Here is a 17218-nt window from a genome sequence, read left to right on the forward strand (position 1 = left end):
CGGGCTTTCATTTTCCATCAAGAGAACATAATACTCCTTCTGCATCAGAGCACCATGTTTTTACAGAGTAGTATTCAGATAAATCAACACTTTTTTTTTTTTTTAGCTTAACAGAGTTGTCTGTTTATTCTCCTGACTGTTCTAACACAGGAAAAGAAAAAAAAAAAAAAAAAAAAAAGAAAGGAAAAAAAGAAAAATTGATCTCATGGAAAAAATGAATTTTATACAAAGATTCCAACAGTTACAAACACGGTGTTTCAACAGCTGCACATACAATGTCCTTTTTCATTCTGTTTTTTTTTTAATCCCTCTCTACTGCCTAGTACTGGTTTAGCAATGGAAACAATACTAGTGGAGACAGTTTCAGGCAATCATTTTACTATAAGCAGCTTCAGTAACTAAACAGTCTCAGTTACAGATTCTGCACTGTCAGGTCAATACTAACATACATCATTATTAAACACAAGAGAAATACAAAGGCAAATTTTAACCTAAAACCAATGTGAATAATTGAAAAACTTCTCATATGTCTGCAGTAAGCAACTTAAATAAAACATAATTAAGAAAAAAATGGACTTCTCCCAGTGACAGCGCACTGAATGAGGTCATCAAACTGAGTGCAGAAGATTTTGATACACAGTATAATGCATTATTTAACACTGTCATGGAGAGTAAACCAGTACAGTTGTATAGGAATTATACTCTAATGTAAATTTTCAACAGAGGTGTGAAATCATTAAATGCCTTTAACATGTAAAATCAGCTGTTTTCAGCATTCATCACTAATCTGAGCCTGAGAAAAAAAAAATTGCTAGGATAACTATTACCATGGTTAAGTTAAAGCTTTAACCAAAAATGGACAGCTAGCAACACTGATAATCAATGATTTCTGAGTTTATTTACAAGTGAACTTCACTTTAAGTACTGGCATTTCTTTCAAGCAGGAAGAAAAATACCAGGTTCTGGCTATGCAGGAATTTTAAAGCCTAATAAGAAGTAAGTATTTCTGCCATAAGATTACCCTCTGCTCAGGAATTCAATTTCAGAATGCTCAGTTTTGCAAGAGAAAAAGTAGGGAGGGGTGATGGGACTTAATGCTATAAGAAATCAAAGACAAATATTTCCTACAAAACATTTCAGGTTTTCACAAGATTTTAGAATAGGAAAAAAAAAGAAAGACACTATATTTCTCGAGTACCATTATTTTCTCAGCTTTCATTTTGAAATTAACTTCCTCCATAAGATAGCATTTCTGCTTTTCATAACATAATTACAATGTAGTCTAGATGTTTCATTACAACTACATGTATCTTTTGGCATTAGATGTTCCCCCTACTTTATTGGGGAAAATTAGAAAAAAAAAATAAAAATAGAAAGCCAGTACTGGACTATGAAACAAAAAACATATGCCAGCAACTTGTGCTTGCAGCCCAGAAGGCCAACTATATCCTGATTTACATTGAGAGAAGCGTGACCAGCAGGTCAAGGAAGGTGATTCTGTCCATCTACTCTGCTCTCATGAGATCCCACCTAGAGGACTGCATCCAGTTCTGGAGCCCCCAACACAAGGAGGACATGACCTGTTGTCAGTCCAGAGAAGGGCCACAAAGATGACCAGTAGTCTGAAGTACCTCCACTATGGGGACAGGATGAGAGAGCTGGGGCTCTTCATCCTGGAGAAGAGAAAGCTCTGAGGTGACCTTATAGTGGCCTTCCAGTACCTGAAGAAAGAACCTACAGGAAATCTGGGGAGGGACTTTTTGTATGGACATGTAGTGAGAGGATGAGGGGAAATGGTTTTAAACTGGAAGAGGGTAGATTCAGACTAGATATTAGGAAGAAATTATTTACTGTGAGGGTGGTTGCCCAGGCAGGTTGAGAATGACCCCTCCCTGGAGGTGCTCAAGGTCAGGCTGGATGGGGCTTTGAGCAGCTTGGTCTAGAGGAACTGTCCCTCCCTGTAACAGGGGGTTGGAACTAGGTGATCTTAAAGGTCCATTCCAACCGAAACTATTCTTCACCTTCTGTTATTTCTCACTCACCAGCAATACCTGCAATTACTGCAAGTGCAGTGGTATGATGCACCTTTTGCTTGTAGAATAACAAACAGTCAAGACAAAAGTAGAAATTTCAAATACAAAAACTCAAATGTTTTCATTGAACGTGCTTACAACTTAGATATGTATGTAAATAATGTAGATGCTCTGGCACTTTCTTTGATAACAGTACACTGAACTTCTCAGAGTTTCCTGACAGGACTGATTAAACCTGTTATTCAATAAAGTTGCTATAACTGAGGAGGTACACTAAAAATTCTTGTTGATAGTACATCTAACAATACAGTCAGATAGTAACTTTTCCAATCAATTTGTCCTCTGGCTGCTTTAGACAACTTAAAACTAAAAGCCTCCCTGAAGTTCCTTACCTACAAAAGAGAATAAATGAAGTTCACTCAAGACCAAAGACATAAGGAAGATATAAAAAAGATTTTAAAAGTCCAGTAAAAGTCAGATCCCTGTTTTGTAACAAAGAAGAAGGAAAATACACAACATTACACATACAACACCACACAGACAAAAGCCAAAATATGCTTAAAACAAAATAAAATGAAGTGATATGCTTAAGATAAAATAAAACAAAAAGGAGTAAGAAGAATTCTTTAATAGAGAAAGATAATATAAATTTCTAGGGAAAAATACATGAGTGTGTAAGAGAGGCTGTATAAACATTAGTAAGTATGTCCAAGAGAGTTTGTGCTTCTATTAATCATAATTCTAAAATGATAAAAAAGAAAACATATTCTGGAATGAAAACAGTCATCACTGTCACATCCTTCATCATTAAGAGGATTTATGTAGTTTTCTCTTAGCAATGTAAGCCCTGGATTGAAGAGGAATGCTCTACATATTTTACTGTTCAAAGCCCTCAAATGGCAACAAAGAGACACTACAGTGCTAATCCACTTTTAAGAACCGTCAGGCATACAGGAAGAGAGAGTGTTACAGGGTGTTGCTTTCAAAATAGTTTAGAATACTAAGAAGCTGAAAGTTAAATAAGACAATGGATATAACTTCTAATACAGAACTGAAAACAGAAGTCTGATTTGTGTTTTCTAATGTTGGCAAGTGTCCACTCAAATAACTTGTTGCATTTTGCAAGAACTTTAAACACATGCGGTAGACAGCAAATCTCCACCTCTTACCTCAAATATAGGTCTACATTTGAAGCAAAACGTGGGCTTCTAAACCAGTGCTAATAGTACTGAGCTAAATTTATACAACCAGAATGCTTATTATGACCTTCGGGTATTTTAAATCAAGGTCCTCATCAGGAAAGCAGTAGTTACACTCTCTTATGTTTTCTAAAAAGAAAAATAAATTGTATGTTGATTTTTTGTGTTTCAAATGGATAAAAATCCATGTACACTCAAGATATTGCAGCACTCATTTTTATCTCTTTTGCTTAAATAAAGAAGGACTTTACTTTCACCACTGATTTTATCAGTGTAAATCATTTGCATCTGCAGTACAAAATGTGCAAAGCAAATTCTATTTTACTTTGAAGCAGTCAAGAAGTTGTCTCTGCTACTGGATACATAAATGTAATACCACTTAGTATCCCTTTTTTTCCTTATTTACCTCCCAGAACTGCTAGTGTATCTGTAGAAAAAGAACTGCATTGTTTATGTACATGAAATATTGAGAGGTGGTGAGACCTTACTGATCATCAGATGACTTCATTCTTGGCCCAGTACATCCATCAGGCCTTTTATTTCCTCTAAAGAGAAACTGGAGTTCTATACAATTTGCAAAGCCTTGTAAAATGTGCAGTAGTTCCACTTGCCAGCTGGCATGTTTTCAAGTGAATCTTGATTGAGCCATTACATTATACAAACAGGAAAAAACACTAAAGATTTTAACAAAAGGAAATCCACTATGAGAGCAAAAATCATACCATGTTTTAGATGACTTGAATATTCACTAAAAAGAGATCTTTTGGTTTGATAGTGAACAGTGAAAGAATCAGTAGGAAGACCCGTTTGTTTCAGTGCTAAGTGGCGAAGCAAACAGCAGCAAATGATCACTGCAGTTTCTACATTGTTTGTGTAAATTTCAAAATAGTGAGGCATAAACATAAAATTGTCAATTTTGGCTGTAAGTAAAGAAAGGAACAGTAAATAGTAAAGTAAAACCTACCGCAAAACTAGAGGCTTCACTTCTTTTTTCTCTATTGTTTTCCAAAACTACACTTACTGAACTACATGAGTTTTTAAGAAAACTGAGGGTGTCTTTATGGTCCTGTATCTTTAACTACTTTGCTGAGAAGAAATGCAACCACAGCCCAATAAAATTATGAATACTGTTTATCATTCCCTAGACTCCTCCTTGTAGTCTCATTTAAATTTCTAAATTAACCTTACTGATTCTTAACTTCACAACATAGGAAGAATTATCTTGAAGATAACTCCTAGTTATATATGAAAACGTATCTCTTTAGTCATATGGAACAAGGCTTACATGTTCAGAGCACTTATCAGGCCCTACCGAGCTGAAGAAAATGTTTACGCTAGAATAAAACTAGGTAGGAAAAAAGGTTGAAGAGAAATCTAAACACAGCACGAAGTCAGCAGCAGAAGGCACAGAGTAAAACAACTAAGACGTGAGGGAAGATATACTTTCATTACAAGGAAAGTACCAAACAAGTCTAGAAAGATCGAAATCCCAAACATACAAGAGCACTGATTTTACAACAGAAACAACAAAAAAACATAAATCCTCTCAAGCCACGCTGCAGACCAAACTTTCATGCTCATTAATTTAGTTAATACCATTTAGGTGTATACCTATATTGTAACTATCAGTGCACACTAATATAATAGAGAACAAGAACTTGCAAAGAGATCTCACACAGCACAGTTCTCTGCATAAGACACCCAGCTGCAGACCCTCTTAGGTTTCATTTCAACCACTTTCTAGTGATCATTTTAAAAGATACCAGCTGCAAAAGTGATAGACAGAATATGAAAAAGTTGAATGGATTTCTCACTTTTTAAAAAGCAGTTAATGGCTTCAACATTTGATTTTTTGAAAACTGAGTCTTTAATGTATGCAACATTTTATGCCTGTAAGGAACAGTTGTGTGAACTAAAGAGAGAACACTGGAAAAAATGCACCACTGCCCTGTGATCTCCTTGATCTAGGCCCAATTTCCTTGCATTTGAATCATTAAATTCCACTCCTGGCAGTTTAAAACTTCACTGAAGTCAAGACAAGTTCCATTAGATAAGAGATAATAGATTCTCCTGTCTGAGTTTGTTTGAAAAGCACATGGTACTGATTGTAAAATAGCTACTGTTAAAAGCAGGGTATGCTGTGATTATTTGGAAAAAAAGCATCTCATAAACAAAAAATAAATTTGTCCCTTTAATTCCAAAATACTCTGGACTTCCAGCTCAGATGTTGTTAGCTTTATTCCACAATGTACTGAAAAAACATTGCTGAAAAAATTCTACCAGGACCCCATGAACAAAGATTGGATTTTTTCCACATGGAAAAAGTATTGGTATCATTTTCCATATGGCTTTGCTTACTTTCAGTTCTAAATATGAGAACATTGTAAACGGAAACAGGCACAGAAAAGTTATCAAATCCTGTTAGAGACAAAACCTGGATGCAAATGCAACATCATAAGGGAAGAAGGCTTGGACTTAAATTGAAATTCCAAAGCACTTGATAAACTCAAAATAAATCATTGCATTTTTATCAAAATTTGAGTTCTGCTTTTCAAGTTTGCTTTTTGGGGCTGTTTGATTGTTTTGGTTTTGTTTTTTTTTCTCCTCAACCTGTCCATAAAATGCATTTTGAGAGCCCTGATGTGTGAAGCATGGGCAAATGACTGATTTTTAACAGGCAGCTTCCCACTGCCAACCAAACAAGAACATCTATTTCCCTGAAATCCAGCCAAGCAGCTGTATTTCAGAGAGGTTCCATTTCACTCCTAGTTTGGAAACAAAGAAAACTGTCTTATTATCTATTATTTGCATTTGCCTAAATTAACAGACCTCTGCTTCTCAGGTGCAACATGCCAGTGGAATATTTTAAGCTAGAAATGTGCAAAAAATCATGTTACATGAAAGCAAGAGGAAAAATGAATTCTGGTTTCAACGTGCTTGCCAACTGACAGTTTGTGCCTTCTGCAACCTATAACAATTTATAGACTGACCAGAAAGCCACCTACTGCTCAGGACATATGAATTCGGTAGATTACTCACAGTAAGGATTCTGTTCTGATAGATACCCAGTGACCTCAGTGGCAAGTAAAATGCCTCCAGTTTTACTGCACCACTCTGTATTTGTAACACTGTTTTTACTCCAATAGGAGCATCCTCCATTTCTACTGATAATTCTTGAGAATTGTTTTAGTCATATATAAAAAAGGCATAAAAGGACAGCTTTCCTTACAGTTTGAGTTTCCTCCTTCATCCATCTTCTGTAATTACAAATGACACCGAGGAACAACACAAAGGCCAGATGTCTCTGCGCTCAGCTTGTTAGACATTGTATCAGCACTGTATCGACTGTATCGAAGATATTACTGAAACTATATAATCAAATGAACTTACCAGTAGAGAAAACAAGAACAGTGTTATTCCAAAGACCATATCTTTTCAGAGCATCAGTAAGATTTCCTACAGCTTCATCCAAAAGAGACACCATTCCTGCATAATGGCGCCTCTTTTCATCTTTAATGGAGGAATACGGTTTCATGTACTCTTCAGAAACCTCAAGGGGTTCATGGACAGACTGAAAAGCAAGGTAGAGAAAGAGGGGCTGGGGTGGAAGGGAGAGAATGTGAATTAGTTTAACACAAAGCACTACATGCAAAAAAAAGTGCTTTAATTCATTAACATGCACAGGAATTTATTCTAGACTTCTAATTGTAGTGTTTGGTAAAATCACAGAGAACACTATTCTTGGAGCTACTGAAATAACCTTGAAAGACAATACAGCTTTAGTTATAGCCAGCACAGGTTCACAAGAGGATGGACTTGTGTAACTCATTTAATTTCCTTTTATGACAAGGTTATCAATCTTTTTGACCAGTGGAAGTCAGTAGACCTGGTCATTCTGGAGTTCAGCAAAGCTTTCAATACTGTTTCTCACAGTACCCTTCTGGACAAAATGTCCAGCATGCAGCCAGCCAAAAACAGAATATGATAGATGAACAATGGCTGATGGGTCACACTCAAGGATTGCAGAAAGTGAGGTTACATCAGGCTAGCAGCCCGTCACTAAGGAGGTACTGCAGAGTTCCATTTTTGGGGCCAGTTCTCTTCAGTGTTTTTATAAATGATTTGAATGCAGGATTTGAATTCATGCTAAGTAAATTAAGAGGACCTTTGGTAAAGACCTACCTAAAGGCGTGAGAAAACATCAACTGTACCTTCTCTTCATAACACAGTTACGAGTTTTTTCTCTGAAAATTCTTTCACTAAGATACCCAACACGCAAGAACATTTTTATAAATTCACTGCTCCTATTATTAAAAATAAAATGGAGAAGGCTAGTAGGCTAGGGTTGTGCAAACCAAATTCATTTGGACAGGGAGAAAAGATGAGTTTTATCAGTGCTACTTCTCACATTTAGCATTTAGTTCTCTGTGTAACCTTCTAAAAAGGCTAGATAAACCTCTGCATTAATATATATATATATATATATATATATATTTTAATAAATATTCGTTAGTGCGAGTAAGAACTGCTGACTGTACCTTCTCAGTTTTATGATTGGCTATAAGGTCTATAGCTCTTTCTGTAAATAAATTCGTGGAGTACATGTTTTTAAAGCCAGTTGCGACTTCTTCTCCATCACGGAAGTCCAGAGCACAGCGTGTTACATTTTTTGCTTTGATGAGCACACAGTGATCATGAGAATAATAATCCTCACTCCCCAGAAGATAACCTAGAAAGGATGACAAATAAAGAGGCCCATATAACATCACAGAAGCAGATACATGGGAAAAAGAGCCAAATAAAAATGTCAAAACTTTAGAGCCTTAGGGATGAGAAACTCATCCAACTTTTAATAATCTGCAGTGACAGCCCGTGATAGGGCTAAATAGCTCAACACTTAACAGACAGACTTTTTATCACTACTACAGACAGTAATTTCACTGCACAGAAAATCGTCTGAATGCAGTTCAGTAACATTTATGTTCAAATCTTTGATACATGTTATAAACCAATACACTGTTAGTGAAATAAGTGACTTATCCCAGTAATAGCATGGATTTATATCTGGAACAATACTTTTTCATGTAAGACTTTTCTCTCTATTACAAAGTTTGGACTACTTTATCTTAGCGCTTGTTTTTTTGTAGGCTTTTTGTTTGTTTGTTTGCCTTTTCGGTTGTTATTTGGTAATTTTTTTTTCTTAAATTTATTTAAAAAAAAAAAAACAACAAAAATGAAGTATTTCTTCAACTATAAAGACATTTTTTATCCACTGCTGCCCCCAACTGGTAAAAAGAAGACATTACAATAACCAAAAGAAAAAAATCGAGAGGTACACATTTGCTCCCACCAAGAACTATACTGTTAAGCACTGAGTGCCTTACTTTCTATAGATCAGAAACAAAATTCTTTAAAATCATTCAAATCTTGTAACTATTGCTTCTAGAATTATATTTCAGATGTATATTTCAATATCCTAGGAAAAAAAAAAAGGCCGAATCTGCAAAATTATATTCTGAAATTCTGCAAAACCAAACTAAAGCTGAGGATAAAACTTCAAAATGGAAGAACTTTCCTTGGAAAGTCCTTCTTCTCTTGGAAGAACTTTACTTGAATCTTATTCAGCAGCTTCAAGTATTATTAGTCATGCAAAAAAGATAAGTACAGAAAGAAGAAAGAGATATTAAAGTACAAAACACTCCCTACATTTTTAGGTCAAAAAAGGGCTTTTCTTTTAAAGCATAAATAGTAATTTTGTGTGCCTCCCTCAATTTATTCAAACTAAAAATTTTATTTTTCTATTTTGAGTGTCCACTGGGGGAGACACTATCAAGACTCTTGCTGCAGAATGAAAAGCCTCTAACTGCAATCAAAACCTAATGGAATTAAATGAACATAGTTTGGTATCAAACTGCCACATTCTCTGAAAAAGAATTCCCTTAGTGTCATGCTGGGCACTCAGTGAGCATACTTACAGGCAACACTGGCCCAGTATTAAATCCTGCTCATTCCTATGGTGAGATTTCACAATGAGTGTAAGCCTATATCTACATCTGTGCTGTCAAAAAGAACACAAGCTCATAGAAAAGATGGGAGGAGAAGGCCAACATAGGAAAAGGCATAAACATTTAAGCAATGATCCATCATACTGTGATCTCTATTTATTAGCTTCATTCAGTTGTGAAGCCATAGTCTCAAACTCTCCTGAGAGTCAAGAGACAAAACTGTTCTGTGTGAAGATCACGGACTTCAGAAAGCATAGATGAAGTTTATCTTAATTTCCCAACTGTAAAACTGGGCAGCAGCAATTAATAGTGACAAAGTTATTTTCAAGATGATGTGATGTGATGGATTTTTCCATTCAATGAAAGTTTTTAAAATCCAACCTCGTGGATGTTAACAACTTTGTATTCAGTCTCAGGTGACACGGGCTGCATTAGTGATAGCCCAATCCAAATAATACCAAGAATATTTGTGCAAAGCTATGGAACATCCTGTCAATACTTGGAAAAACTTTCTGAGAGGAAAAATATGTAGTACATAGTTAAAAATTGTTTGTAACATAAACATATTTGGACAATCCAATTCTGGCATTTTGCTTGTTTGTTTTTTTAAATCTAGGTGGCTGACTTCCTATCTTTTAAATTCCTGTAACATTTTGACTGTTGTTTCATAAACGTTCTTGCACTACATTCCTTTCCAGAGGAAATGGAAAATCAGTGATATTCTATTCACAAAGCATGAAGTATGGTATGATGCCTACTTATTTCCCTTTCAAATGTATCAGCTTACTGTAAATTTAATATTATTTTCAGAACAAAATATGTCTATTGTTTATCCCCAAATTTAACCCCAAATGTTCAGTTTAGAGACACTTCTAGAAAATGAAACCAGTCACTACACCTTAAGTCTTCTAACCATCACATTTAAATGCAGTTCTTTAAAAATAGACACTTCCTTTAGAGGTACTCAATAATTATGGCATTTTCTTCAATAAACAGTGAGGTTTGGACATACATTTAATACACCAATGCATTTCAAACAGTTACACTTTGCAAATAAGCTTACACAAACATTCATTTACTTATGCACTAACAACTTACAACAGTAAATCTGTCCTTAGAAGAATCAAACACTCTTGCATCATTTTTAACACCATATTTACTGCACAGATTAAATCTACCCATTACCAAAGTAAGTATCAAATCCTCTGCGGGTTGGAAGGCATTCCTTCCTGTACATCCCTAAATGCCACTTCCCCACCATGTGAGTAACATATCCTGCATCTTTAAGCAGCTCTGGGAGGAGTTTCTCATCAAGTGGTAGACAGCTGGGCTGGCACGGCCAAATTATTTGGTGTTGTAAACCCGTGTGGATCTAGCAAGGAAAGGAAAGAAGAAAGATTACTTACAGTGCAATGACACATGTATGTAGGCTATATATCGGGCCCCAAAATAATAAATACTATGCAGCAGGCTAGCATCAGTTTTTATGGCCTGTTTTGAGGGAGTTCAGGAACCCAAAGATGGAGGATATGGAGGAAGACAATGAAATAGCATTGTTGGTGTTAAGAAGAGGATCTTTTCAAGGGGAAATCAAGTACAAAAATGCAATTTAAAAAAAAAAAAAAACGCCTTTTGGGCTTCCACTGGAAAACCTAGCAATTAACAACTACCCAACTACCACTACAGTCTTTTGTTAGACCTCTAACTATCTATGTTTTTAAACTTAACAAGTGGTGAATCGTGTATCTCTTCACAAAAGTATGACCAGTAATGATAGTCTGATTAGTACATCATGTTCAAGGCAAGAAACCTCTTCCATTACTACATACTATAAGCTAAATTTTGTTAATTCCCTTATCTTTGACAACATAGACAGTGGGATCAAGTTTACCTTCAGCCAGTTTGCTGATGACGTCAAACTGAATGTTCCAGGTGAAATGAGGAAGGGATGCCATACAGATTGACCTGGACAAGCTTGAACAGTGGACCCATGAGAACCTAATGAGTTTCAATTGCGCCAAGCACAAGGCGTTGCTCTTGGGTTGAGGAAATCCTAGATGTGTATACAGACTGAGAGAAAAACTCACTGGGAGCAGTCCTGCAGAGAAGGAGTTGGGGGCTCTGGTGCACAAAAAGCTGGACATGAGCCAGCACTGCACTTGCAGCCCAGATGTCCAATAATACCCTGAGCTGCATTAAAAGAGAGTTGGCCAACAGGGAGAGAAAGGTGATTTTTTACACTGCCCTCATCAGGCCCCATCTGAAATAAATGGGTCCAGATCTTGAGCCCCTAGTAGAGAAGTGACGCAGAGCTGTTGGAGCAGGTCTAGAAGAGGGCCACAAAGATGATCAGAGGGCTGGAGCACCTCTCCTATGAAGAAAGGTTGAGGGAGTTGGGCTTATTTAGCTTGGAGAAGAAAATGCTCTAGGGAGACCTCACTGCAGCCTTCCAGTACTCTAGAGAAGCTGATAAACAGGAGCTGGACCGACTTTTTACACAGACCAACAGCGACAGGACAGGTGGCTTTAAACTAGAAAAGTAAAAGTTGCATTAGGGAGAAATTTTTCACGGAGAGGGTGGTAGTTGATGGAACAGACTGCCCAAAAAAGCTGTGGCTGCCCCATCCCTGGAGTTGTCCAAGGCCAGGCTGGTGGGGCATTGGGGAGCCTGATCTAGTGGGTTTCATCTCTGTCCACAACAAGTGGGTTGGAACTGGGTGGACTTTAAGGTCCCTTTCAAATCAAGCTATTCTGTGATTTCCCACCAAAACCAAAACCAAACCAAACCAAAACAAAACATAAAAAAACTTAAACCTAGGATAGAAAACACACTGTGCATGCTTCTTTCTGGCTCAGACTCTGTGACAACACCATACCCAACCGTAACACTCTGAATTCTTACTATTTTTGTGATTGGTTAAGAGAGGACTTGCAGCAAACTGGTAACTATTGAAACACGACTGTAAGAATCTTGTGAAGGCCCCACAACAAAAGCCTACACTGTAACACCCTTCTGAAAAGTTGCATAACAAACACATGTGCGCAAGCTGTGGAGAAATCAAGAGTTAGCTGCCTTGCTTAAGGAGGTCTTGAGTCCCCCCTCCAACCATGAACATGATCATCATGCAGAGGGAGAAGCATAGCTGGTACAGCATGCACATGGCACATGATACCAGACACCTTCTGCCTGGCAACAGCTCCTCGCCCAACTGGAAGGGGCCATCATATGGCATAAGAGGCACTGCCAACCCGAAAGCCAGTGGCATATGCCCCACCACATCCTCCACCAGTCCAGAAGAACAAGGAGGAGAACACTCAAGGACATCATGGGATCTGCAGTGGTGGCTTGCTTTCTTTCCTTTCCTCTTTTTTTTTTTTTTTTTTTCCTCTCTCTCCTTTTCTTGTCTTTTTCCTCTCTTGCTTGCCTGTCTTTTAATAAATAAAGGCACATTCTTGTTTGATCAACACACTCTTTTGAGTGTTAATTTGAATAGGTTGGGTTCAACATAATGAACCATAAGCCTCTCTGGCTTGCAACACACACACATACAACTTTAAATATCTTATTTATATTTCTAGTAATAGCCACTGTCAAAGCACAAAATCAAGACTGAATTCCAAGTATTTCCAATTTCTACTTTTAAGATCAGAAACAGTGATTTCCCACTGATGCTGACCCATATCTAAATAAGCATATTAAGAATAAAATGGGCTCCAGAAATGGTCAATATGATGAAAATGGGAAATTTACATTGAAAAATATAGAGTTGATTTAAAAAAAAAAAAAAAGAAGAAGAAGAAGAAGAAGAATATATTACATCTTCTTATGCCTTATTACTCACTTTTAATGTTTGGAAATACAGCAAATGTTGCTTGCAAAGGGTAAGTCCCATCTAGTGCAGTTGCTCTGAGACAACAAGAGACAACATCCAGAATGACAAAGAGACATTTATTTTCATTCTGAATGGTTTCCTCTGGTAAATCACTATGATTAACATTAGAGGACTTCTTTAGAGAAGGAAGATGTTCTGCATAAGCACTTAACCCTCTATCACTTCCTCCATTTTGACCTTCCTAAATTCTTCTTTCTCCTGTCTTTGCCAAAGTTGCAATAAAAAATAAGAGGAAAAGGGAAAAGAAAAAGAAAAAGAAAAAGAAAAAGAAAGTACAGTAGAGCATGAAGACCAACTCTTACACTCATGCAACAGAAAAAACAAAAGTAGATCATGATCATAGTACAAAGAAGTGAGACAGCCAGGTTAAGGCTAAATCAAAGGACACACAAATGCATGTGCCGAGGACATCACATGAAGGAGGATGTGTAGGTAAGACAGCATTTAAACACTGTGTTAGAAAAATAAATTACACACACAATCACAGAATTGCAGGGGTTGGAAGCGTCTTCTGCAGATCATGGAGTCTGACCTGCTGCTAAAGCAGGTTCCCTAGGGTAGGTGGCACAGGAAAGCGTCCAGGTGTGTTCTGATTATCTCCAAAGGAGATTCACAACCAATCTGGGCAGCTGGTTCCAGTGCTCTGTCACCCTCAAGTAAAGGAGTTTTCCTCTCATTCGCATGGAACTTCCTGTGTTTCAGTTTGTGCCCCTTGTCCTGTCTGTGGGCATCATGAAAAAGAGCCTGACCCCATATTCTCGACTGTCAGACTTTAGATATTTATAAGCATTGATAAGATCCCTTCTCAGACTACCTTCTGCAGAACAGAAGGCAGAACAGTCCCACATCTCTCAGCCTTCCTTCATTCTGCCCCAGGCCCTTCATCATCACTGCAGCACTCGCTGGCCTGTCTAAAAGTTTCCATCCCGTCTTCACCTGGTAGACCAGAGCTGGGCACAGACCTCACGAACGAAGCACATGACGCTGATGCGGCTGGATGTCGAACCACATGCCCCCCCAGTTCTGCAGTTCATAGCAAGACAGGGGTCTGCGACAGGGACCTTTTTCACCACACGCTGCCCACCACTTCGGCTTTTCCGAAGCACGGCTTTCTCACCCCGTTTGGTTTTACAATCAAAAAGCGAAACGGTGACGGGTTTGTTTCCACCAAGCGGCACGAAGCAGCCCCGCTCCCACGCGGGCAGGCTGCTCGCGTTACAAACAGCGGCGCACCAGCCGTCCCCGCCGCTCCCTACCTGGTAGCGGCCGCTGAGCAGCTGGCTGCGGGACGGCGTGCACAGCGGCTGCGTGTAGTAGCGCTCCAGCCGCACGCCGCCCGCCCCCAGCGCGTCCAGCCGCGGCGTCCGGATGGCCGAGCCGTGCCAGCCCACGTCGCCCCAGCCCAGGTCGTCGGCCAGCACCAGCACCAGGTGCGGGGGGGACCGCGCCGCCGCCGGCCGCGGCAGGCACCACAGCAGGCACCACAGCACGCACAACCGCTCCATCCCCGGCCGGCAACCAGGAACTGAGCCGCCGGCGAGCCGCCCCGTTCGTACCCGGGGCCCGCCTCGGGGATGGGCCACGGCCGGGGGTGGGAGCGCCCGCTACGGGGAGCGCTGTGCGGGCGGGGGGGGTTCTGTCGCTTCTGCCTGCGGACGCCAGGCAGGCCGAGGCAGGTGACTGGGTTGTCCCAACACGGTGTGCCGTGCGAGTTACGAAGGTTGGGCCCCGCCACCCCGTGCGACAGCCCTGGGGGTGACGGTGCCTGAGCCGGGGGTCGGCTGGCTGTGTGCGATGGCAAGCGCCAGCAGGACAAAGTGCGCGGCCTGCCTGCAGCTCTGCTCTGCTGCCGCTGGCATCCCTTCCCCTGCCCATTCCTGCTCCGAAGCCGTGAGCGGCAATGGGTTTTGTGCTTCGTTTGGCTCATGTGGCCGAGAGGCCTGGTTCTGGCTCTGCTTCTGAAATTTCCCTTGTGGCAGTTACAGTGTAGGAAGGAAGTGAAGCAACCCAGAAGCAGAACTAACAGCTGTGTCAGCTGAGCTGTTTCTTCAAACTACTCTATCTTCTAAGGCAATATTGTAAATGACCACTAGCCTAACACTCAGACTGGGAAAGAACAGCAGGAGCTGTCAGCTGAATTTCGTACATCCATGGTCCACAAAAATATCTCTGTATTGAGTTAAAAAGCAAACAACCATATGTTTCATATTTACCTGGAATGGTACGTACGTACATTCCCAAAATTATGCAGCCGTTTGGTTTCTGTCAGTTTATGAAAGGCCAATGAGTACACCAAACTCCTATCTACTTTCTTTTTTCTTCATAAATCTCTGTGGAAAGCAGGTTCCTGTTCCTCTGAATGAAGTCTAGTGGATAAGCCTATGAAATTAGCAGATATTATAGAAATCCCAAAGGATGCCCTGCTAACTTGAAAACAACTGCACTGACAGGCGTGTTTTTCTACAATGATCAATAATAAACTGATTTATATTCCAAAGAGAAGTTCATTTAGCCTTAATTTTTTAACTCTTAAACATACACAGTATCATCTCAGTGATTCCCAGATGTGTTTTTCAGACCATTAGTAGTTCTGATACCCGTCTAAACAAGTGATACTCTTTTCCCAGCTTCTAGGTATTTCTCCAGACTTTCTGATGGAAACAGTGGTATGCCTCACAGAGGCATTCCAAAGAAAATGATAGGAGACTGGAACTTCACTCAGTACACAAGAGATGAAAATCCATAGTGAAAGAAAGCAGAGAAGCAGGTAAGGACAGTACTAGTAAGAAGATTATGACAGGTAATGCAAAGTGCCCAGGAAATCCAAGCAAGAAGAATCTGATATGAAGAAACAGAAAGAAAACAGAATATGAGAGGAAAGAAATGCATTAAAAGAAAAATATGATTTTGCTGTTAATTTTTTCTCTCATAAAAGATAGTGACAAATAAATGAATATCATTAGGTAACTTGACATTAGTTCTGTTATACCTGGATCTGTAAGTTCCATTTCTTTACAGTTATTATTGCTGTCTTTATATAATTTTATTCTGCATATCATACCATGTTTATTTTTTCCCTGGGTGAATTTCTGGAACTGAACTCTGATGTATGGAAGGTTCTGGAAGAGGGGTGTCTGTATGTTTTGCTTTATCTCAGCTTTAGGACTAGGGTGAAAAGTAAGGACATTGCAGAATTAAGATAACAAAATTTTTTGTTGCTGTTGGAAAGAGGCTTATTAGCCCCAATTCAAAATACGACACTGATACTGGAACAAGAAGCAGTAAGACTTTCCTAGAGTAACTTTTCCCTGAAGTAAATTCCAGGATTCCTGACAAAGCTGATATGTGACTATGAGTTATATTTCATTCGTTCAGATTTTATTCATACTGTTTCTAAGTCTGGAATGTCTAACTTGCCTTATTTTTAGTCCAGATCCTATTAGTAGTCACAGTTGTCTCACCAAAAAAAAATTGTGTTTTTTGCTAATTCATATGTCTCCATTCTAGTTAAAATCCCATTCAAATGTCATCACATTCTTACGGAAATTATTCTTGATCATTCAAAATAACTTTGAAAACCCACAGTGTTTGTGAAACAGAGATATGTTTTCAGAGGTAAGATGTTGTTCAAGCTGAATTCATCTCCCCTTGTAGAGAGTTGTCAAGATTTTTTTTCTGTTGTCCTGCTAAACCAGGATGATATGTAAACTGATTGCCTCATCTGCCAGAGCTGAAGTATTTTAAACTACCTAAAACACACACAGCAGGTACTGTGCAGTCACAGTCTGAACGTTGCTATCTTTTTTTTTTCCCCGTTTGTCTTGGTGCTAAGCTTATTACTATCTTGAGAACTAGGACCATGTGCACCTAATGAAGTTCAACAAAACAAAGTGCAAGATGTGTACAGACTGAGAGAACTCACTGAGCGCAGTCCTGCTAAGCAAGACTTGAAGATCCTGACTGATAAAAAACTGTATGAAATAATTCTGCTGCAAGAGTGCCCTTGCAGCCCGGAAGGCTGGGTTGCGTCAAAACAGGGTGGCCAGCAGGGAGAGAGAGGGGATTGTTCCTCTGTCCTCTGCCCTTGT

The 17218-nt window shown here is 39.1% G+C and overlaps 1 protein-coding gene across 1 annotated transcript in view; it reads right to left on the minus strand.

Annotated features, from left to right (window-relative positions):
• ARSB (arylsulfatase B) overlaps window positions 1-14635 on the minus strand; it is a gene marked incomplete at both ends in the record, with an annotated part of 63062 nt that extends 48427 nt beyond the window's left edge. Inside the window, 4 exons of the mRNA XM_079548152.1 lie at window positions 6623-6830; window positions 7771-7961; window positions 10423-10609; window positions 14387-14635. Coding sequence (XP_079404278.1) covers window positions 6623-6830; window positions 7771-7961; window positions 10423-10609; window positions 14387-14635 — 835 coding nt within the window. The remainder of the gene's footprint in view (window positions 1-6622; window positions 6831-7770; window positions 7962-10422; window positions 10610-14386) is intronic.
• Between the last annotated feature and the right edge of the window lie 2583 nt (window positions 14636-17218).

The sequence above is a fragment of the Tetrao urogallus genome, assembly GCF_951394365.1.
Source record: "Tetrao urogallus genome assembly, chromosome: Z".
In the NCBI taxonomy this organism is placed as follows: Eukaryota; Metazoa; Chordata; class Aves; order Galliformes; family Phasianidae; genus Tetrao; species Tetrao urogallus.